General features: G+C 37.7%; 1 protein-coding gene across 2 annotated transcripts in view; it reads right to left on the bottom strand.

Moving 5' to 3' along the window:
- Nucleotides 1-23,596, bottom strand: part of evi5l (ecotropic viral integration site 5 like) — a 46,942-nt gene that overhangs the window by 20,115 nt on the left and 3,231 nt on the right. Inside the window, exons 2-12 of one of the 2 annotated variants that reach the window (XM_016680439.1) lie at nt 15,060-15,432; nt 11,855-12,044; nt 9,938-10,162; nt 6,920-6,994; nt 5,182-5,307; nt 4,889-5,032; nt 4,312-4,401; nt 2,704-2,801; nt 2,414-2,474; nt 1,707-1,760; nt 1,268-1,300 (exon numbers count right to left, since the gene is read on the bottom strand). In XM_016680439.1, coding sequence (XP_016535925.1) covers nt 1,268-1,300; nt 1,707-1,760; nt 2,414-2,474; nt 2,704-2,801; nt 4,312-4,401; nt 4,889-5,032; nt 5,182-5,307; nt 6,920-6,994; nt 9,938-10,162; nt 11,855-12,044; nt 15,060-15,295 — 1,332 coding nt within the window. In that variant the 5' untranslated portion in view covers nt 15,296-15,432. The remainder of the gene's footprint in view (nt 1-1,267; nt 1,301-1,706; nt 1,761-2,413; nt 2,475-2,703; nt 2,802-4,311; nt 4,402-4,888; nt 5,033-5,181; nt 5,308-6,919; nt 6,995-9,937; nt 10,163-11,854; nt 12,045-15,059; nt 15,433-23,596) is intronic. The other variant, XM_007569552.2, reaches the window with a different exon arrangement.

Here is a 23,596-nt window from a genome sequence, read left to right on the forward strand (position 1 = left end):
AAGCACTTTGAAATGCCTTGCTGCTGAAATGTGCTATACAAATAAAATTTGATTGATTGATTTAAAAGTTATACAATAAAACGACAAGTTTGGTTTGTATCCTTTTTGCAACCTGTGACCATTTTTACTGCTAAGTTAATTAAAGAACAGCGATATTAGGCTAAAAGATGCGCGTTTTTGCCAGGCTTTAAAGCAGATTTGATGATTGATTTGACGCCCGTCATGGCGTAAATTCACAGAGAGTGACGTCACGCGCAAAGGGTCAATAGTTCAAGCACAAAACTATCACCTATATCTTGTTGGTTTAACTTTGCTCAGAAAGCGCATGCCTGGGACTTTAAAGCAGAAATCAACTGACCTCTTATTTTGCTAAAAAGTTACTTATTCAGGTCCAGACTGCGACTGAGCCATTCTAAAACATTAAGCCAGATTTTTTTTTATTTAAGTGTGCTAAAATATTGCACTATAAACTAAACAAAAATACTCCACCTTATTTTCACACCTAAAGTTGCAACTCCACCCCAGCTTACCCATTCTCTTTTGCAATCCTCTTCAGTCAGACTGCATGGTGACTCTTCCTGAATTCAGGTCTAGACTGCGACAGCCATTCTAAAACATTAAATTGTTTCTATCTAAACGATTCCATGGCAGTTCTGGGTGTACATTTAGGGTCGTTATTCTGCAGGAAGGTGAACTTTTAGCACCAGCATTATGTGCGTTCACGATCATGTGTATGCCTAAAAGTTTCATTTTTGGTCTCATATGATGAAGATTTTCACCGCTTGTTTTCCGTAATCCATTTATTTCACTATATAGCGTCTTCTTTCAAACAATGTTATATTTGTACTGGAATTGCACGGAGAAATGTTGACTCTTACACTTTTCACTCACTCAGCTTGCTGCCTCTTTCAGTCTTTGAGGCCTTCACAGAACAGCTGGATTTATGATAATATTACATTACAAACGTCTGATGGCAAGTGGATACTTTGTGTTGGTGTTTAGCATTAAATCCATTTACATCTATGATAGAAATATGCATTTTTAACACTGGCATGCCACATGCAAGGATTATGATGTATAAAATAATTCCATCATGCATTCAGGGACCAGACAATATCGTGGGCTGAAAAAGTAGACAGCATATAATTTATGTTCATGCATTCTGGTCAGGTTAATGGAAAACTACTGCAGTGAGGCTGAGAGGGAAGGTGTGAGTAAGGCAGAGGTTAGCCAGAGGTCTGTGGGAAAGTGGTGCACAGTACTCTACCTGTATCAGTCTGTCTGCCAGAGCAGCACTCTCCTACAGCGAAACCATGGAGAGGAACAAGAGGGTGAAAAAAAGTGATGGAGATGGTGAAATAAAAAAAAAAGAGTGGGAAACCATGGAAGATAAACCACAAAAAAGGAAACAAATGTAGAGAAGTGAAGAGAGAAGTGAAGAAATGTTTGTGAGCAAGAGAAGCAGCAGCATCAAGTTAATTCTAAGAAAACATCTTTCACAGAAGACGAGGACTTCGGTTTTCACCGGCTGAACAATCACACACACAAGGAGAGGTGACAGAAACCCCAAAACAAAAAGCGTGAATTTAAACCCACAGTATTACAGTTTCTAATTCCAGCACTGAATAAAACTCCCAGACTGGCCTGATGTGGCAGTTCAGCTTCAGCAGAGCTGCTGATTTAAATCAACAGGCAGCTGCTCTTACCTTCTCTAGTGTTTCAATCCTCTGCTTCAGCAGCCTGTTTTCTGTGCGTAATCTCTGAACAAACAAAATAAGCAAATGTAAATAAGAACTTATAGAATATGTCAGATTTTCGGCAGCTTGGCAAGGCAAGGCAGCTTTATTTATATGGTACCTCTCAGCCAAAGGCAACTCAAAATGCTGGCACATAAAGATAAAAATAACAATAGTTTATAGTTTAAACTAGGGCTGTAGTGAGTCCTTGAGTGATTCGAGTATCTCGATTATTAAAATTCCTCGAGGAAAATTACCTGCCTCAAAGCTTTGATAAATTATGTTTTATTATTTAGCGCACCGGGTGATTATTTATGTTACGCAGCACTCTCACTTCCACCTATGAGTTCTTGACGAACGCCAAGTGTTAGCAGCACAGCGTCCGATTTTCAAGTTCAGGCCAGGGCATATAGGGGCATTTCACTCATTTATGATAATGTCCGGGTTTTTATCGTTTTTCATTTTAAGGATGTTTTAAGCATCCTTAAATTGACTGGCGCAATGCCTGGAGTACGGCAGCCTTTCTCCACACAAAGATAAACAATAGCCCTAGTTTAAACTATAGACTATTATTATAGTTTTTCAAACAGTTAAAAATAACAATAAGAAGATGGTGATTGTAGTAATAATAATAAAAATGGGTTTTCTATAAGCATAAATATGTAAATTATACAAACCTTTATCTCAATCTGCTCCTCCATTTCTTTGTTCTTAATTGTGGTGTATTCTTTCTCAAGTCTGAAAAAAATAAGACATCAAAAATCATCATTTTTCAAATGTTCCCAATAACTGAATTTTTAATCAAGTTTCCTTTTACAGTACGATGCACTAAAAGAAACCATGAATCATAGGAGACCATCTCTCCTAATTTAGTGTGGCGGATGTGTGTCTGCTTCTGTGGAACAGCCTAAGTGTTGCATAAAGCTCACTCAGCCTCCGGTTTCAGCTGAGTAAAGAGGCGTCTTACTTCTTCATCCTCTTGGGGTTGTATTTGACCTGGTAGGCCCTGAGGATGAGTTTGTCGGGGCAGCTGTCAAACTGATGGGGGATCACCTTCTGGAAATGCTGAGAGGAAAACACAAGACGAAGACGCTCGTTAATATCGAACGTCTACAAAGCAGACATGGAGCGGCTGCTCTTATTGAGAATATTGTTACCATGTGACCCTGAACCGTGATATTGAAATGCCACTGTAAAGCCAAACGTTCGAGCTGCCATCAGTAAGTGAAGGTGTCTGATAAACTCTTATTTTTGACCCAGGATGTGAGGGTGGATGCTCACAAAAAAAGCCTCCACGTTTTTTCTCTTGTTTGTGTTGAAGAATGTTGGGTTAAGGTTACAGCAGGTCTTGATGCTCAATTCAGGTTTTGTGCTGAAATCCAATTATTTTGCATCGTCATTCATACCACTCATAAAACGTGGCCCCAGTGAGATTTCTGTGCGACTGGTTTACGTCCCCAAAGCGACTCGCATGTGCGGAAGAAGAATGTTTAAGTCACACAGCAGCACAAAGTTTCCAGAAGCAGTTTCATCACCCTTGTTAATATCTGGTCTCTCTTGCACTTCTCTCTGGTTTTGGCTACAAGGCTACGTCAGAAATACACAAACACAAACATTGGAACAAATGAACTGGTCAAAACTGGACTAGGACGTTCTACCCTGATTATGGATACTTAAAAATACAGTGGAGATTTACTCCATTTGTCAAAACAAAAAAAAACAAAAAAAGGGGATTTTTAGTTTTCCCCGCAAACTGTAATAATTTAATCTGGTAAACTGAACATTTTCTATCATCTTGTGTTTTGAGCTCAATATTTTGTTACGAAAAGACAATATTAGAAGACATTTTAAAAGATCTAGCAGAAACACAGTCTGTGCTTTTGTTTTAAAAGTGATTATATGAGCTATGTTTTCAAATTTTTAATGATGATATTGTTGTTGAGTGAAAGTGTCTATTTGTTAGTAACTAATGCAATCATGCTGCTGCCACAGAGTTTTTATCCTAGTTAAATAATGGTTGTTGATGAATTAAACATTTTTTGCGCAAATAAAAATGCACTGATTTCACTGTGGCACATGTTTTCAGATAAATCCGAACAAAATAAAACGGAGCAACACACATAAATAGTACATAAAGCCTGTTAAATACTCTAAAAGCTGACAGGAATAGCTTTTACTTCTTTCCACAAGTTCTTTCTGCAAATAAAGATCAGCAGCAGACATTTCACTTATTTAACCAGATTTTACCAGGCAACAGGGGTCTTGAACAACTGCTGCCTCCTGACGATAACAGACATATGAAACAGGCTAAATGTGGTTTTAGACCACAAACGTAAACTATAGAGTAAAAATAAAATACTGTCTGTTTCATTTTCTATGCAACACTGATAAAAAAAGGTCCTAAACTGTACAAAGCTTCTTTTTTCTTTTCTTTTTTTATCAAAATAGATCTTAGCTGTGCTCAGGAAGCTCGCGTGCGGTGGGGAAATTGGGACATGGAGTGTTTTGTCTCGTGGCTGAATCTGTACATGAAACTATTTTGTACAGAAAGTGGCACACAGCTGCAGACGCTTACCTGTGACATTCCCTCCATGTCGAGCTGAATGAGGTCGGTTTGGTTGTACTGCAGGATGGCCAGACCCACACGGAAGATAATCTCTAGGCCCTGGACACCGTTCAAACATTTTAGTATATATGCACGTGTCATCTTGTGAACAAAATCTCCATTAACACTTTATTTGAAGGGGTGTGCATAAGGCGGACATGACACTGTCATAAACATGACAATGTCTGTCATGAACCTGAACGAGTCTTTATGAATGTTTATGACTGTTGTCAGTAAGTGTCATTCGGTAAATAATGACACTTTTAATGCAAAGTTGCTCTAAAAGTTGCATTGAAAGTCCATTAAAAATGCCAACTTTGCATTAAATTGTCATTATTTACAAAATCATGCAAAGTTAGCACTTTTAATGCAACTTTTACAGCAACTTTGCATTAAAAGTGTCATTTACTGAATGACACTCCATGACAACTGTCAAACATTCATAAAGACTTCTTCATGTTCATGAGAGTGTCATGTCAGTCTTATTCACACCCCTTCAAATAAAGTGTTACCAAATCTCCTGACATATCCGCAGAATGCTCCCTACCTCATACATAAATATATCAAAGATGCGTGTGGCGACAGGTAGAGGGAGGAAGGTGAGGAAGAGGGTGAGGAACCAGGAAGAGGCATACATGGATGTGTGGAAACTCTGGGAGCGGAAATGGATGTTCAGTTCTGGAAGCTGCTCCTGCAGAGACAAGCGGCATCAAATCGTAAACACAGCCAAACCTCTTAAAAGGAAGTGACTTTCAGAGATCAAAATACATGTTTTGGCTCCCCCTTGTGGTCAATTAAGACAGCACAACTCTTGCTCTGTTTTGTTTTTTGTTTTTTTACCTGTAGAAGATATTCAAACTGGTAGATGCAGAGGCCAAGCTCGGCCATGCTGGGTTTGAACAGTTCCCTCAGACGGTACTCCTGCATCAGTCGCACAAAAACACAAAATGCCTCCTCCTCTGGCATCTGGGAGGAGGACAAAGAGTGAAGGAGTTACTTTATTGGTTCGAAGTCCAACAGGGCTCATTTTGGACAAAATAAAGAATATACAGCTAATTTATTTTATAGATTTGAACCTTTTTCACAATAGAACCACAAATGTGAATGAATTGTACCAGGATTCTTTGTGATAGATGAAGGCAAAGCAGTAAAACAGTAAAAGATTCATAAGGTTTTCATATTTTTTTGAACTATAAAATCCTGAAAAGAGTAGTCTGTGCATCTTCCGAGCTCATCATACAAACTACTTCTCAGTTCAAAGCTGGTGTCGTTAAAGGCGTAAAGGAGAAAGGTTGTCGTGATAACGTGCTTAAAGCGGAGTGTCAGAAAGAGCAGGAGCTTCTTAAAGAGACAGAGGCCCAATTTCAAGGCGATAAATTACAAAATGAAATTTCTTTTAAGTCATTTTTAATATACACAGCAATTTTATGATAACTGAAGGCAACATAGTTACTTGATTGTGCTTTAAAATGGCATTATGTGCCTGAAAAATACATAATGCAGCAGTTACAATAAGTCTCCATCAGTTCTTGAGACTAAAATTTCTGTGTGCTTTTCTTTGCAAAACAGCTCAAACTCAGTGAGCAATTTTGAAGTTATGCCACAGATTTTAGGTTCGGACTTTCTGACACTTGCTTCAATCTAAATGATTCCACGGTAGCTTTGGCTGAATGACTAGAGGTCAATGCTTGCAGGAAGGAGGCCAACCTATATTTTACAGGCCCGTGGAAGAACATGTGCAACATCAACTGGACGGGGCAACAAATAAATATATCTAGATATTTTGAAGAAACTGGCTGCCTAAGGGTGAATGCGCAAAATGACATCATCGTTGCGTCAACCACAGTTCCTGCCCATTTTCACACCCATATAGAGGGGAACACTCTGCCGATAGAGACACACCCAAACTGGCTGCAACCAAACCAGACATTAACTGGCTAGACTGAGATATAATGAAGAAGGAGCTTTACAGACATCTGAAACCTCCAGAGGACAGCTGGATTTTTACTGAGATTAAATGACACAAGTGGATCTCCCATTGTGATTGAAAATCTCAGTTGGATTTTCCTGGTGAAATAAAGGCTAAATGAAAAATGACAGATACAGTTTTGTAAACATGTTGAAAGAAACAAGCACTTTGACATAGGCCTCTTAAAGTCGGTTTTCCAGACCAAATACTAAACTCCCATTAGTTCAATCTTTTATTATATACATTTATATTGATTCTTTTATTATTACTTATTTATTATTATTGGAGCCTTGCAATTAAATTTCCCTCAATTTGTACATTTTTAAATGTACAGTTGAATGACAATAAAATCTGTCTGTCACATGTAGTTTATACATTTATTTCTATTAGTAAAACTGTATTAATGTTATTTTTGTCTTGCTGGTTTTATGGTACTATTGATGCAACTTGGAATTTTCTAAATCCGTTATATTTATGACTATATTTAATATGCAAAGTCCAATCAATTCAATTGATTTCTATTCAAACTTAAGTACTTCCTTGTTGTTAGTCTATCACAAAAAGTCAACAAGACACTGTAACCTTAGAAAAATACTGTTTAATTCATACCTGCATTAGCAGCAAGCCAACGATGAACGCACTGCCCTGACAGTAACCCACCTCTCGGTCTACAAGGGAGTACGCCTGGGAATCAAACATACGTTACATTTATAATGTTACATGTTGGTACAAAAACAAAACCTTTAAGATCCTAACAGAACAGTCACAGCCAGGGGAATGGGATTAGAGAGCGCCCAGATATCCGTCTTCATTTCCTGAGCAGCACAGCTGTACGAGTAAACAGCAAGCTGGTTCCCATGGCGATTAACAGCACATTTCCGTGTGGCCTGTTTTCCCTTCATTTCAGAACAAAAGCAGATCAAGGGTAGAAAGTAGCAACAGCTAATCACATCATATTTTCATAGCAGCACCTTGTTATTAGTAGATGAAGCAGTTAATCACGTAAAAACAAAGTGGCAGGTTATTTGAAGCTAAAGCCTGGAGGATGATTATTAATGATGCAAACAAGGTTTAGCGTAAAAGTGAAAGAAACGACTCTTCCTCATCGTGTTACATTAGGACAGTTAACAGGTTTCTAACACCTCATGACGCACGTCTTCCTCAGCTAAACACTACAGTTATGTTAGCGCAAAAATCCCTGAACAACCGTGTAACATAATCTGTGTTTGTGAAGGGGAAAGGTGAAAAAAGGTCAAGTAGGATTGTTTCAATAAAACTAATTTGTCTTTTTATTATTCTAAATATATATACGAAATTACTCAGAATATTTTAATTTAAAAGCTGATATATGTTACAGTATGTGCAAATGGTGTGTTTCATAAGCATAAAGTGCACTGTAAAACATTTGAAGTTGGTTTAACTTGAAAATGAAAGTCCACCTGCTGCCTGGAAAATGTAATTTAAGTCGACAAGAAAATAGTTTTGGTTTTAACTCAGAAATTAAAGTTCATGAAGTTGATTTAACAACGAGAGACAAGTTGTTTAAACATTGTTTTTTAAATTCACTAATCTTAAATTGAGAGTTTTAACTTAATACTGCAATTTAAACCAAATAATTATTTCACAATATGCAACAAAAGAAACTGTCCTCACGTAGTTAAAGAGCCACATTTCTCTGGTATTTTACTCACAATATCAAGTCAACTTATTTTACTTTAGAATCATTTAAATTCTTGTTTCAAATTGCATGAACAAAATTTCTGACCTGATAATGAATTTTATTAAACTTCACAATGAATTCAGCTCAGAAACATTTAGTGTGAACAGGACTTTATCCTCAGGCTTTAAAACAAACATTTTCCTTAATAAAACACCAGAGTCGGATCAATGTGACGCACTTCCATCTCAGGATACAGAAACATGCCGCTAAGCATTCTGGGAAATAGTTCCCACTCCTGTCTTTTTCTTCTTTCAGTTTTTTAAGTGTTTACCTAAAAACTCTAGTTTATTCAACTCTTGGAGGTTTGACAACATTAATAAAAAAAGTTAACAACTTACTACAACAAGTTAATCTTTCACAAACTCACATTTATGTTCAAGATCTAAAACTTAAAATTTATTAGACTTAAAGAGTAGAAGATGGTTGACACAACTAAATGCATCTCAAATGTTTTGCAGTGTATTGGTGTTTTCCAGCAGTTCAGAACTGGGAATCAAGGTTGGCAACATGCCGTCTAATTTCTTCAGATGATAAAATGTATTACTAAAATGAGACGGTTCCCTGCAAATCTGGCCAATTTAATAGCCCAATTTCATCAATAATCCCCAGGGATGAGTAACATCTCATCTTTTACAGTTTACTGAGGATAAAAAGTGAAGTATTATTGATCTTCTATGTGCTTAACTGGAAGACAACTGGACTTCTTCTTCACCTCTTATCCAAAACATTTCTATAGTTTCGAATAGAGATCTAAAGTAACAGTCTTATAAATGTAGTTGTAAGAATCACAGTATCAGGCCTGTTAAGGTAACTAACTGAGTCGTTGTTATTTCACGATCCAAACATGTCTCAAACGATGCCAACGTATAAGAGGTTTTGGTCACATATGTTGAAGTATGGAAAGCTGTAAAACAGCAACCAGGAAGAATGAAATTAAAGTCCACCTCCTCCGTTCAGTTTTTTTTGTTTTATTTATTAAAATGTAAATTGTTTTTCTCATCCCTCCAGCAAAAGGAGTTATTAAGATAATTACTCATCCTGTGACTAACACACTTAATTAAATGAAACATTTTTCATTTGTGGTGCTGCTACAATTCTTAAAAATAATTGAAGACAATTATTGTGTACAGTTCAGCAATAAAATTTAACGACGCGCAATTAAATTAAAGCCGCAAAATAGAATCTTTAATATTGGAAAGGCTTTGTTGTTACAGTATTGTTTGTGTTTGTAAAGTCTGACTGTTTGCATAGATTATGGACTTTAAGCCACAAAGATTATTTACTGTTTTTTGGCTAAAAATCCATGCAGTCCAATTGCTACTTTTGTTGTCGTGTTCCCCGTTGTGCCTGTGTTAGGCTTTGTTTCTGCTAAAGCAATAACAATAAGCTCATCTGAAAGAAAATTAAAAGTTTATCCAATGCTGAGAATAAAATAAACAGAAAAACATTAAAAACTTCGAAAGCATTCATTTCAAATTTATTCTGCAAAACATCTGGGAAGTTGCTTCAACTTGTTTTTGGTGGAAAATAAGAAACCTTTGAGTTCACCTGAACAGAGTTTATTTAAAGCTTAATAGGGAATGAATGGTGGTCAGACAAAAATGTCACATTTGAGTTTGTGCTGGTCAAACTGGTGCAACTGCCGTACAAAACCCTTTACATCTTGAGCACAAGAACACTGTTACAACCACAAAAAGACTTAATTCATAGAGGGCTAGTCACTGTCCTCAATGTGACGCCAAATGATGTTTGTCATTATAGGATTTTACAGGCAGTTTGTTATTTTAATTCAACCGCTTTCATCATAGATAATTTGCAAACACGGAGGGATAAATGTCTGACATTTTTCTAAAAGTGAAACCTATCAAAGTGAAGTTCAGTCCCTGATGAGAAGCAGAAGCGCTCACCTTCATGACGTTGAAGAGCACTTCCTGCCCCAGGCTGTCCTGGCCTTTGAAGAACTCGTGCTCCGGGTAGGTGCGGGCGATGTCCCGGCGGATCAGCTTCTCACAGGGAGACGACATCTTCAGCAGCTCAGAGTACTGGTTCTTCACCGGCATGTCTGTGGCGTTGCCCAGCAGCTGCCAGACGATGGCACGGAAATGATGGGGGATACCTTTCCTGATCAACTCCTGGAAAGCAAATACATACGTGAGACACTCATTCGATACTGAGTAAATGCCTATCAAAGATTTAAAAGGGGACGTATGTGTACGATTCACGTTTTGCATATTTTTGTACAACTGCCTCTAGAAACAGCTGAGGCGCTTAAAATAAGTTAATATTTTTTGGTGTCTAGAAAATGAGTGGTTTCAAAAACCAGTCGATTGTTAAGTCACGTTCTACGGAAACTGTACTGTTACCTAGCCACCCCAGCCCGTTACCTAGCCACCCCAGCCCGTTACCTAGCCACCCCAGCCCGTTACCTAGCCACCCAAGCGGAGCTACATCAGGTTTGTCCGGCTGGTTTTACTGCTGTGTCTGCTATGCAATGGCTGCTGGAAAAGACAGGTGTCTTGTTGTTGACTTGCCATCCAGACGCCATTTGTTGCGTTCTTGTTAGTTGTGCAGGAAGCTCAACTAACAAGAATTGAGTTAACAAGCTCAACTTCTGCTTTTCAAAGATGTACAGTTGTATATTTGAGCAAATGTTTGCAGCCATTTTCATGTGCAAGTGCACAACCCATGTGGTCAGAAGCAGCTTATTTGGATTTAAAGTGACAGGAGGCCCTAAAAGAGCTCATTCTGAAAGGCACTCACAATGGACAGAACTGACCAGATCTCATTATCCAGGAATGATTTTGTGTAAAAAAAAATGCAATAAACATGATTTGCATGGCTCATAGACCAAAACTAACCTGTCGAAGGAAATCCGCCTTTAAAGTAAACTTTAAGAAGCCAAAAAAAGAGCAAAAGAGCACTTACAAAAAAATCTAACTAGAATAGGTTACTAAATGAACTCTATTTTTTTCTTGACTTTTTCTGTCTCCCATGTTGCTGACAATGTTTTCCTGTCTTGTCTCACATCCATCTTTTCTTCCCACGGGTAAATTTGGTTTGTGACAGAGGACACAGAGGGGAATGCGACACAGAGGACTGCTGGCTGTGCATACCAATACATCCAAGCCTTTTGCAAAACAGAGGTCATGACAAATAACTCCAACAAACATTTTCCAGACACGCGAGTGTCCAAAATTATAAAACAAACCTCAGTGACATTACAACTAAGAAAGAGCCGGGTGAAATATTTGGTTCCCCCCAGAGAACTTTGACAAATAAAGAGCAAATGTTCCCAAATCTACAGGATTGGTTGTCCATGATGGGAAGAATAAACACAGTGCTGATGATATTGTTGAAGAGTTTTGGACACATTTTCTAAAGATAAAAGAGAACCGATAAAAACACTAAAATCTGACACCACTCAGTGTTTTCTTCTGATGTTTTCGCATCATTTTCTTTAGTGGTTCTTGTGCAAGGCTTGTTTCTTAATTGGTTTGACATAAGCCAATTAAGAAAAGGTGTGATTCGCCTTCAGCTGGTGAAACCGAACCACACCAGCTGAAAATGTAATGCATGTTCTCATTTTAGGGTTTATGTGTTCAGGAAGGGCAGCTGATGCATCATCTAAGAGGTTAATGCTGCTCTGGGTTTGTTTAACTCATCTCTTCAGTTGCCACCGTCTGGATCTTCGTTTCATTTCCTCCTGAATTTTTGTGCGACTCCCACTAGTTCCAGATTTTTAATAAACCTTTTAAAACCTCTTTTGTGTTTGGCTCAATTATCCAAACTCTATAGTGTAAATATAAAGCCTAGGTGTACCTCACCTTCAGAAGCTTGTCCTTCTTGCGTCTCCACTCCTCCCACTCATTAACAATTCGGCCCCATAAGATCCAGGTATCTTCCTCCAAGTGCGACAGGTTGGAGGAGGCAGAGGAGCTGGACACCAGCGAGGAGCCGCTGTTGCGCCGCGAACCACTCATGGACCGCATCGACTTAGAATCAGCCTCCAGCAACCTGCATGCAAACAGTTCATGAGCTTTAGGATAACGTCTATCAGCATGTTTGTCTTATTCAAGATGACATAAGTAAGCAAGAACAAAGCAGAAAAGAAGCATAAACGGTTATGGAAATATCTTATTTTTTGCTAGAGATTTGAGAGTTTTAATGCCTTTTCAGTGTCTTACATTCATCAGCAGACACGTCTGTTTCCTGTAAAAATGGAGTGTTAATATTGCCTATTTTTAGTTCTGTACAAACCCTGTGCTGTCTAGCTGAGTAAAGATGCACATTTACATCGAGGGGAAATTTTCACCAGTGCAATTTTAGTAACATTTTTGACTTTCCCCTTTCTGTTTTTGTACTTCATGCTTTCCCCAAAGGTTTGCCCTGAATCCTCTCCAGCGACATTCCCCTGCATCCCCTGAGCCTTCGTCTCTTGTGCAGCCGCTCGTGCGTTGTTAAATACCTGCAGCCCTATTTTCCACTAGATTAGGAATTTAATAAAAGGAGTGTGGAAGTGAATGCCCCATTTCTTTACGGGCATCCTGATTAACATGTATGATCCATGTTTCTCCAAAACTTCAGTCGTGTAGCCATGATTGAAAAAGATGAGCTTTTTTCTCTGACCGTCTTCAGAAATGTTTCATTGAGTTTAAACTGCAGAAAGCTTATCATCATGGAGTCTCGGCTTCTAGGTCAGAGATAAACGCTGGATTTGGAGACGTATTCACTGGTAATGATCCGCTCAATCAGTAGTTTTTCCAAAAAGGTTATCCCCGAGTCGCCCTCCATGTCCTCTAGGACTTTAAATGTTTCTTCTGGAACCAGTCCAAAAAAAATCCAGTCCATTTTATTTAAAAAGCACATAAAACTAAATGTTTACCCAAACTGCTGTACAGTAGGGACAGATAAAACCGAGACAATAATAAAGTAAACACATTAAAAACAGAACAAGGCGTACTAAAAAGACTACAGATATTATAAAAAGTATGTTTTTAAAAAGGACTTAAATAGCAACAGAAGACTCTTGGCTCATATTAATGGGAACTTGTTCCACAATTTTGATCCAACATATTTTTTTGTCTCTAAATCCACAATGCACTGTTCTAGTTCAGCAAGAGCTTTTGCTACATCATGCAGCTCCTTTTTCATGTCACCTTTCAAATCAAATTAAGGTGATTGAGTGAATATCCCTTTAGGTTTGCTGAAATTCTGACATTTTCACAGGAAAGTTGATCATAAGGTTTCTGAAAGTGCTCCTTTTTTCTTGTAATTATACTGTTTATATTTGTTTTGGTTTTTTTTTAGCTTTTCTGTCCTCTCTTAGATTCCCACAGCACATTCCTCCATGTTAAATCCCTGGGTTTTATTCATGAAGGCAACCAAATCAGAGGCTAACCCTCATGGCTACACCCTGCACCATAAATTCAATTATATTTTATTTAGGAGACCAACACAAAATACTTCCTTGTTAAATTAAACTGGGAAGTATGGATCCATTTTTATTTGACCCCATAGAGTAATTATTTTTAACTTATCAGCTTAACTCTATCAGCTTAACACTGGAGAGACAAGGAAGTCAAAATGTTGCAGTTTCTTTTAAAAAATTGATTCTCAATTGCATTAAGGTCTGTACTTTGACTGGGCCGTTCTAATATGCAATTATTTCTTTATCCAAACTGTAGCGCTGCCTGAATGTTTAGAGTTGTTGTCCTGTTGGAAGGTGAAGCTCTGCTCTTACTTTAAGTCTTCAACAGCATCAAACATATTTTCTTTCTCGTCGTCATAATGCCGCCATGCCATGTTTCAGTTTGAGTATTAAGAGTGGTGAAGTGTTGGTGTTTTGAATGCTGGCTCAGAAAGTTCAGTTTTGATCTTATTTCTACCTCAACAGGTGTGAATACTTATGCAAACGACTATAGTCATACTGCAGACTTAAATAAAGGCTAATCCGAGTATAAATTCAGTGTCACATTTACTGCAAGTTAATTAGCCATTTGTTACAACTGCTGCAATTAAAGCTGGCAGAGTCCAGAGTCAGTCAGTATATATGAGTCTGTTATTGTGACTCATGACCTTTAATACCATCACCTTCCAGTTACACGGCTCTGGAAAAAATTAGGAGCTCACTGCACTGAACCACTGAAAACCTTCTGGTTATTCCACCAAATGCTGATTTCTGAACTCTTCCCGAGTTAAAACATTAGTGTTGCTGTTTCTAAATTAATGTGTACTTTTATTTGCATCATTTGGGTTCTGAAAGTACCGCATCTTTTTTGTTATTTTGACCATTTCTCATTTTCTATAAATTAATACTAAATGGAATTTCAGAGACATGTTGTCAGTAGTTCATAGAATAAAAGAACAATGTTCATTTTACTCAAACATAAACCTATAGAGAGTAAAATCAGAGAAACCGATCATTTTAAGTGGTCTCTTCATTTTTTTCCAGTGCTGTATGGTTCATTTCTGGTACTGACGCATCTCCCTGTAATTCCTTTTCTGGTTTTATACAAACCAAGTGATCTGATTCTACATAACAGTGCAAAAACAAACAATTTTAACAATAATTTTTGATTAGTTTCTAGTGCAAATACATTAATACACTAGAAATAAGACAACTAGCTTCACAGCAACAAATAGGAGCATATTTTAAGTCAATAATTCCTTAATATTGATAAAAAGTATTAATTACAAACTTGAATAAAGCTCCTATATCTTGCTAAAAAGTTAACTTTTAAGTTAATTTTGTCTTATTTTAAGTCATTGTGCTTAGAAACAAAAAGGAAAAATACTTGGTAAGACTTTCTTGCAGTGTACATATGACTCTCAAACTGCATCAGAAACAGGAAACAGAACTGTGGCAACAGGGAAGTATTTTGTTCTTCAGTTTGAAAATTAAACAAACCCCATTGTTTGATCTCTTGCAGTGATCATTACAAATTAACTTCCAGTCCACAATCAGACGGGAACTTCCTTCTATATGTGTGAATTTAAGTTGTTTAGGCAGCACAATAACTCAGCTGTTACCTGTTCTGCTCCTCCAGTTTGGCCAGCAGCTCCAGTTCATCTGGACTCAGATTCTCAGAGTCCGCAGGAGAGGCTGCGGGCGCCGACAGCACTGCATCATGGGAGGAAGAGTCTGGGCTGAGCACTGGGCTGCCTGTTGATGGGGGGTCCGCGTCCAAACCAGGAGGAGACGAGGGGCACTCCAGCTGGACGCCAGCGGAGCTCTCCCTTTCTGGGCTGCTGCTGGGGATGGACATGGTGCTGAGGACGGAGTGTGACGAGCGACAGTGTGGGTGCAGTAAGGGGGTCTCTGGCGCTGGTCTCCCTCCTCACTGAGCCTGGCTGTCGCCTGATTGGGCGGCTGGAGGGCCAATCTGATCAGAAATCCTTAAACCTGTCATGGAAACAGAAAAAAAACCCCTCAACTTACACACAGATATTTAACATGACAGGTAATGATGTATGACAATATTTTACCAGAGATGTTGTCATTGTTTTCTGCTTTTTAATTAATAACTATTTAAACTATTCTTTAAAAATGTGCATAATAATCTTGAAATGAGACAAGAAATACCAAGAATATTCAATTTGGAGACCATTTCATTCACTTCACTGTCCTCAAAATAGAGAAAAATCATCAAAGCTCACATCTTGCTATGCAAAGATGTGATTTTTAAAACGATCTAAATATCAACATTACATTTAGAACTGAAACAATTAATGAGATTAATTTAGTAATTGATTAATTGTTCACTAGAGTATACAGACCCAAAAGTGGGCATTGGCTGAAAGAACATTTTCAGAACAAAACTTTACTATATATATATATATATATACACACACGCATACAAAATATACAATTTGTAATTAAGACAAAAACATTTGTCTGTAATTATGTTCGATCCTGAACTGATCAAGTGGCAGTTTTAGCCTCACCTGGTTCAAATTCTGTAAACTCCTATTAAGCACCTATTGCTATCAATCAGTTAATCCACAAAATAATCAATAGATCAGCCCTAAACTTTATTGATATAAAGTCAAGCAAAAAGGGAGGACCTTTTCACATTTTCTAGCAGAAATGCATCTTTTGCTACAAATGATTCAATGTTCACTAAAATAATGTTATTTTCTTAATTTAAAAAATTTAAAAATGGTTAAATGAAACATCTGTTGAATTTCTTTATCCAATTAATTGACTGTCAAAGTAATTGTTACAACATTACACGCAGAAACAACTTTCTTCTCCAAAATAACACAAAATGAATGGATAAATAAATGTAAAAAAAGCAACATGTATATACTCCATTTTTTGCCAACCCATCATGTTGCAGATTATCTAGTACTGCAATTTTCAAACAAGCTGAATGAGGAACAGAAATAGTTGATCTGCAGAAAAATGTTTTCTATAAAGATGTAGATGATTTTGATGCAGCACAACGGCGACACAAATACAGGCCAGTTATAGTCAGCTAATCCAAAAATGGTAAGATTGTCATGAGTTGGGGTTTGAAGTGGTGACGATGGACGTGGCAGGATGCAGGTATGGAGGAGAATGATGGTTTAATGGCAAATCAACAGAGCACAAGAAATCCAGACAGCACAGGTTAGCAAAAGCAAAGCTCTGACACTGGTAGCATCTGGTCACAAAAGCACGACACAACAGTAAGACAAGGACCTGACAGAACAAGAGACATAGGTGGGTATAAATACACAGGGAAAGTAATCAGGGGAAACGAGGGACAATCAAGGGGTAGACAGGAGACTCAATTAACTGAAAATGACATAGAAACTTAAATTAACATCGAGAAAAAACCCCAAAACCTTACAAAGATGGATGCTTTATCAAACTGTCTTTATTAGAAAACTTCAAAAGAGTGCAACAGAGACCTGACACCGGCAACAAGACTGAAGGAAATCCTCTTAATCTCACATAAGGTACAAAACTCAATAAGGTACAACAGATACACAGCATGTAGGAGAGGCAAGGCCAGGAGAGGAGCGTAATAACTATCCGAGGACTGCATGGAAAAGACACAATGATTACATTCATCCACTGCAACCAGCCTGAACAAAACAACCATTAACGGTTCAATAAAACCAGCTGTGTTTGTAAAAAGGGAATCACAAACACCATCATTTGGGTAGAAACATAATCTACCAATATAAACTAAATCAGGTTACGGCCAATAAAGACTGCCTGTTAAAAAGCACATTGAGTTTTCGTCATAAAATTGCGACAGCTGGGGAACCTCAGGCATTCTGTCCCCACCCTGTTGATCACAAGTTCGCCAACCGACTGTAGGAAGTAAAATGAAAAACGCAATGCTGAACTTCAGACACCAGCAGATGCTAGTCTCTGGCTTTGAGAGTGAATACAAAGGAATAAGAGGATCATTCTGAAGTACCGACTTCAGGAAATGTTGCTGGCTGCTTATTTTAACATGTTTTAATCTCATGTACAAGTCTCAGCTTCCGATTTCCACTTTAGACAGTTACTGTAGGCAGTGTGAGACTTTAAGGCGGATTAAAATGCAAAGATGCACCAAGCCATGCGCAGACGGTCAGAATCGGCTATTTTTATTCAGGCTAAGAGAGAGAGTTAGACTTAAGCAGATAACAGGAAGCTGGACATAACAGGAAGTGGGAGTATTTAATTCTTATGAAGAGTACACTTCTGTCTGTTACAGATGTTTGATTGGGAAATCTTAAGAGTCTATTAATAGATAAATAGAGTTAGACCATCTACAGGAAATACACATTTAGACTGAAAAATCCACAGAAAAGCCGCTCCGGGCTGTAAGCCGCTTGGTTCAAAGTGTGAGGGGAAAAGTAGTGGCTTATAATCCGAAAAATACTGTAAACATTTATGAAAAATTATAAAATCCTGTTTCCCAGCAGAGCTGTGTAACGCCCACTGCTCTCTCTCTCTTTCTCACGCAGGGTGTTGCAGTTGGTGATAACATAAATAATAAATGACCATATATGCTGCTTAAGGCCCTTTTACAGTTAGAATAAATTAAGAATTTGTCAGTCCAACACAATAGCAAGTCACAGCTACATTGTTTCCAATAATTAAATATTTATTTTTAATGAAGCTTGCAGAAAATATCCAGATCTTGAAAAACATTCCCTTCTTTTCAGGTAAACCTCAATGCAGGATGTCTGGTTGTATGATTATTCTGGGTTTCTCCAGCCTCAGGCAGTGACAACTGGAAGGCTGACAAACAGCTGATGCCTGGATCCCTTCACAATATTAGCAAAAACATATTGATTAGACTTTTCCAGCCTTGTATACTATGAAGATCTTGTTATGACGGAAACAATAAAGACCTAGATAATTCAAGGAACACCTACAAATCTGAGCAGTACTCAGTTTTCAGAGACCCAATCCGTACGGTGTGCGCATGTCCTCCCTTCAGGACCATCTTTCCTTTTTTTGTTTAAATCTGAAGCTGCTAACCTTGCTGTGGTTCAGATTCATGATCTCATGTTGGACTAGTCACATTGTCCCGGCATTCAGCTGCTCTACTGTCCTTGTGACTGCTGCGGCTCCATGCTGCTCAAAGCGCTCCATTGTAAAGGACAGAGGTGTTTTTCTATTGCTGCAGCTCAGTGATCTCTGCCTTCCACCCATATTTAACATACAAATGGTGTGACTGACTAAATACTACATAAAGCATGCATACACATATCATATGCATTCATATATTTCTGTAAAAAAGTAAAATGGTCCAAAGACAAATGTAGCAGAAAGCTTAACATGTTTCCGACTGAGATGGAAAGTAGCTCCGTCAAAGCAGTTCCTTCCTTCCACATGAAAATTTTATGGGCAAGAGAAAAAAAAAAGCATATATAATATGTAATGGAAACATTCTTTTGTTGCTAATGCAACTTGGACCAGCTTTTTATATTACTGATGAAGAAGACCTTCAAAAATTATCCATATTTTATCACAGAGGGATAAGTTTATACTGAAACTTGTCAAAAAAAATAACAACCTGTAATCTGACTGTATTTTATAAAATGGAGAAAACAAAATCCCATGTGAAAGCATTTAATAAATGGCAATACATAATCACTGGCTTTATTAGTGGCACCCCTGCAGCTGATGCATTTTTCCACCAATCCAGGACAAGAAGGTTTTCTCCTAGAAACATTTTCCAAGGCTGATGATTCAGATTGAGGGATCTGATTTGCACAGCCTCTCTGGATCATCCAGAGTCCTGTTTTACAGTAAAACTGAGATGCATTTCAGCATATTCCTTCTTTTTCCAAAAATATTGGAAGAAGCAAAGTTTGGAACTTTTTTTCCTCAGTCTTAATCTTATTTAGTCTCAATTTTGAGATGTTTGTGTTTGGTTTTGTCCAAGATGCCGCACCGGAGTTTTTACCTGTTTAACAGTCCTCCTCACCATGTCTTGTAGCAAAATATATAATAATCTTCCTCCTAGTGTCCAGTTACTTAAAAAAATATAAATCAGGGTCTCATTATATTTTTACTAGCAACAGGAAATAAACATAACTAGAAACACTAAGAAGAACTAATGTAAAACAGAAACAAATCTGATCTAAGGAACACAGAAAAATCAAACCAAGACATGGCATACTGATCAAGTCTAAAAAGCCTTAATAAAAATATGTTAAAAGTGATAAATCTGATTTTCTAAAAATAGAGTTTTTTCTACTGACTAAATGTACTCAAATTAAAGGTTGGATAAGTTTTTCTTTTTAAGTTTTCCACACATATACAATGAGTGCAAACACATTTGTACATGTCTGCTAATCTTTTGCCACCCTCAGTAACTGTATTTTACAGTTATTTTTAAAGGAGAAAATATTATTCTTCATTAATGCATGAAACCTACAACACTGTGCAGAACAACAAGCTAAAAACAGATTGAGGGAAAAACAAGGGTGGGTATACTTTTTTTCGGTACAAGACGTAAACAGTCTAATCGATGCTTCATATGCAGCTCAATGATGCATCAGAGTCTGTGCTGATAGAGTTCTATTAATATTCAGGCATCTGTGCATCAACTACCAAAGGACATAATCCAGCATCATTTTTCTGGCAACAACAAGCTACCCTCTAAACACCCTTCAACAGCACAGCCTGCACAACTCTAAGATTTATGTATTTTCACATGCTCATGTCCTGCAGCAGATTTTTTTTTCCCTCTGGGGTTCGTCTAAAGCAAAGTTCTTGTGTTGATGCAATATAAGTCAAAAGAGACACTTTTCATGCAGCTGTATTTTTCTATGATTTTCCTGAAATGGAATGTTGTGACATGGTGTAACTTTTATGTCAGAAGAACTATCAACTTGTAGCAACTGAATTTCCATCACAGAAACCATGAATCAGAACTGGAAAAATTATTCTCCACTAAACGAAAATAGGTTTTGGCCTCACAAAAAGAGGCTGTAGGATCCAAGACTATGAAGCAAAACATTCAGTAGTGGAAGATGTTTGAAAGGAAGCAAGAAAAGCAGGAATTGCACAACTCAAGAAATTGTTAAAATATACTGATGCACTTCTTCATTTAAATTTAACATATTATGAAAAATGTAACCCTCCATGATCTACCCTTTTGACAAGAATAAATGGGGGCTTTTTAATTAACCGTTAGTCGATCGATAAGACCAGTCAACTTTAGATGAACTTAATGAATGATACTAAAACGTTTTACTGTCTGTAAACGTTGTTTCCACCCACTTTAGAAAACACATGCACACAACATCACAGGTCTGATGAGTAGGCCTGTCACGATAACAAATTTTGCTGGACGATTAATTGTCTAAAAAATTATTGCGGTAAACGATAATATTGTTTCAAGACCTTTTGACACTGATTTAATGGAAATGACTAATAATGCATGTGATTTCCTGCCATAGATAGATGCACTTTATTTTCAAAAGAACACATAACACTGGAACTGATAAACTAAATACACAAAACAAAAAATAAATAAATAAAATGAATTCTCAGTCTCCATTAACAAAAAACGTACTTGAATAAAAACTAAACAACATAAAGCCAAAGTGGAAATAAATATTGCATTAAACCAAAGAGTGCAGATTATGACGTCTGTATGTGTCCTTCAGTAATCACTAGATTTAAATAGAGAAGACGGGCACATCCGACCACCTAATGCAATAGTTCACACTACACGATTTTTTGCCCCTATTTTCTCCTTATGACAATCTTAGATCCTTGGCTGATCTAAGATTCTCACTGATGATTTCGTAGCCGATCATCCTGCAGTGTGTGGTGGGTTACGGTGGATTGTCGTGGCCGCTCCGATCTAAATCAGGGGTTTTGCCCGACCGGGAGCTTAACGCTGAATGTGACAGGTAGCCAATCAGAAAGCGCGGATTCTCCTCCTGCTTTCTGAGGGGAAATTAGGAGGGGAATCCCAAACAGCTGACATGGCGCAACCCGAAGTTCAGCGGACATCGGAGATGATATGTGGAAACAACATTAATGTTTATTCAACATTTCGTGCAAAGAATATAGAAATGACAAGGGGAGGAGTTGGAGCCAAATTGCAACCGCAGTTGATAAACCCGGTAGGTTTTCAGCTGTTCTTCGTTAACGTGACATAAATAGGTTATAATGATTTTCATTCAGTCAGGACTTTACGCTGATTCTAGACACATGCATTGCAGCTAGATTCTAATAAAGCATTGATTAATGCCTGATTTTAAAATTAGTTAACAGGACTTGTAGCCATTATTTTGTGCCCATGGGGCTGGACACCACAGGGCACGACGAACCCGATCGAATCGTTATATCTAGGATTTCTATCGGCTAATGCGTCTCTCAGGTTTTGAAAATGGGCCGACAGTCGGCCGACAACTCGTGTCATGTGAGCTGGGCATTACACCAAGGAAATGAGGAAGGGAGGGTCAGTGGAGAGCACCGGAGCTGAGCCTTTTTTCATTCAGTGTCATCAAGAGAAAGAAAAAAGGCAGGAAGAGACGATAAGACCGATAATTAAAATGAGGTCGATAGGTTTAATTTATCGTGTGATTAATTGATTTATCGTTTATTGCGACAGGCCTGAGATTTCTCTCATTTCTAGTCAATGAGGCTTACCAAGGAGAATGTTAAAACTACTTTGCATCCGATGAATGAATATCAATGAAGAAGTTAACATTAGCAGCATAGCGCAACACAAACACATGTAGCACATCTATGCCCTCATATCTGGCAGATTTTACACTCGGTTGGATCCAGTTACAAATCTACAGGCTGAGAGAACAATGAGCCTAACAGGTGATGCTTCTACTACAGCAGCCAGGTCATCAAGCTGCTGCCCGTTTCCATGTGTCAGCAAAGCAGACGAAGGGCAGAGCTGCACAAGCACGCAGGCCGGCCAGCAACAAAGCAGCCACCATCGACTTCCTGACTTTACATAAATAGGACAAAAACATGACTTAATTATACTAACATTCACTTTTTGTGTGGATGTTTCTGCAGAGCAACCCTTCACGGCATTCATCACTGATTTTACAATAGTACAGGTCAAGAACTGGTTTATTATTATTTAAAGATTCTGGTGATTTTAGTCTGATCATGTAAATTTAGGCTGCAAAATATTATATTAAAACCCAATAACAATTTAATATTTCATTAAATAGATGGAGGATATGTTGAATTTTATTTATTGTAATGAGTGGAGGGAAATATGTCAAAAAGCGTTTTTTTTTTTTTTTTAAATAATAAACAATGCAAAAATTCTGAAGAAATTAATTTGCAAACTCAAGAGAGTTGACTCTTTCACACACATGAGCATGAGTTCATCTGAGGGCAGTTTGGCCGCTGAAGATCCAGAATACACAGACAGGAAACGATACAGGTTTTTATGCATCTACTAAACATGATGCTGGTTCAGTCTATTTGTTTTTGTTCACTGATAAACAAGGATTCATAATCAATGGAGACAAAGTTAATCCATTAAATATCTAGTTACATTTTTTATCTTCATTCAATGCTAAAAGAAATGAAGAAAGAAGCTGTTCTATGCTTCTTGAATCCTATTGGATAATACCAATAAGCTAATTAAAGGAGAAACGCCAAAGCTTAATTGATGACCACAGGCAGAGGCAGCTGTTATAACAATGACAGAAAGTCTTCAACACACAGCAGCAGCTGCCAGTTTCCACAAGCTACAGTCATAAATCAGCACTGAACAGTTAGAAAACATGAGCAACGACACTAAATACATTTTGTATTAACTTTTACCTTTTATTTTACAGTAATGTTTCAATTGTTGCCATGTATGAGTGCGTCGTTTGCTGCTGTGCTTTCTAGGTTGAGTTTTGTTTTCTCTCTTTCTGCAGGTCTAGAAACAGACTGTGTGGTTCTGACTTTTGTTCCCTCTGTTTGAGCAGCAACATGGCCAAAGCCGTAATACTCCACTTACGTCCACACTTTTCAGATTTTAACATGATTTTCAAAAATAAATATGTATAGTTTTCCTTCTACTTTTCAAGTATACACCATTTTTTGTTGCTCCGTCACAATAAAACATGACACAGCTTGTACATTTGGAAAA

The sequence above is a fragment of the Poecilia formosa genome, unplaced genomic scaffold (assembly GCF_000485575.1).
Source record: "Poecilia formosa unplaced genomic scaffold, Poecilia_formosa-5.1.2 Scaffold242, whole genome shotgun sequence".
NCBI classification, from domain to species: domain Eukaryota; kingdom Metazoa; phylum Chordata; class Actinopteri; order Cyprinodontiformes; family Poeciliidae; genus Poecilia; species Poecilia formosa.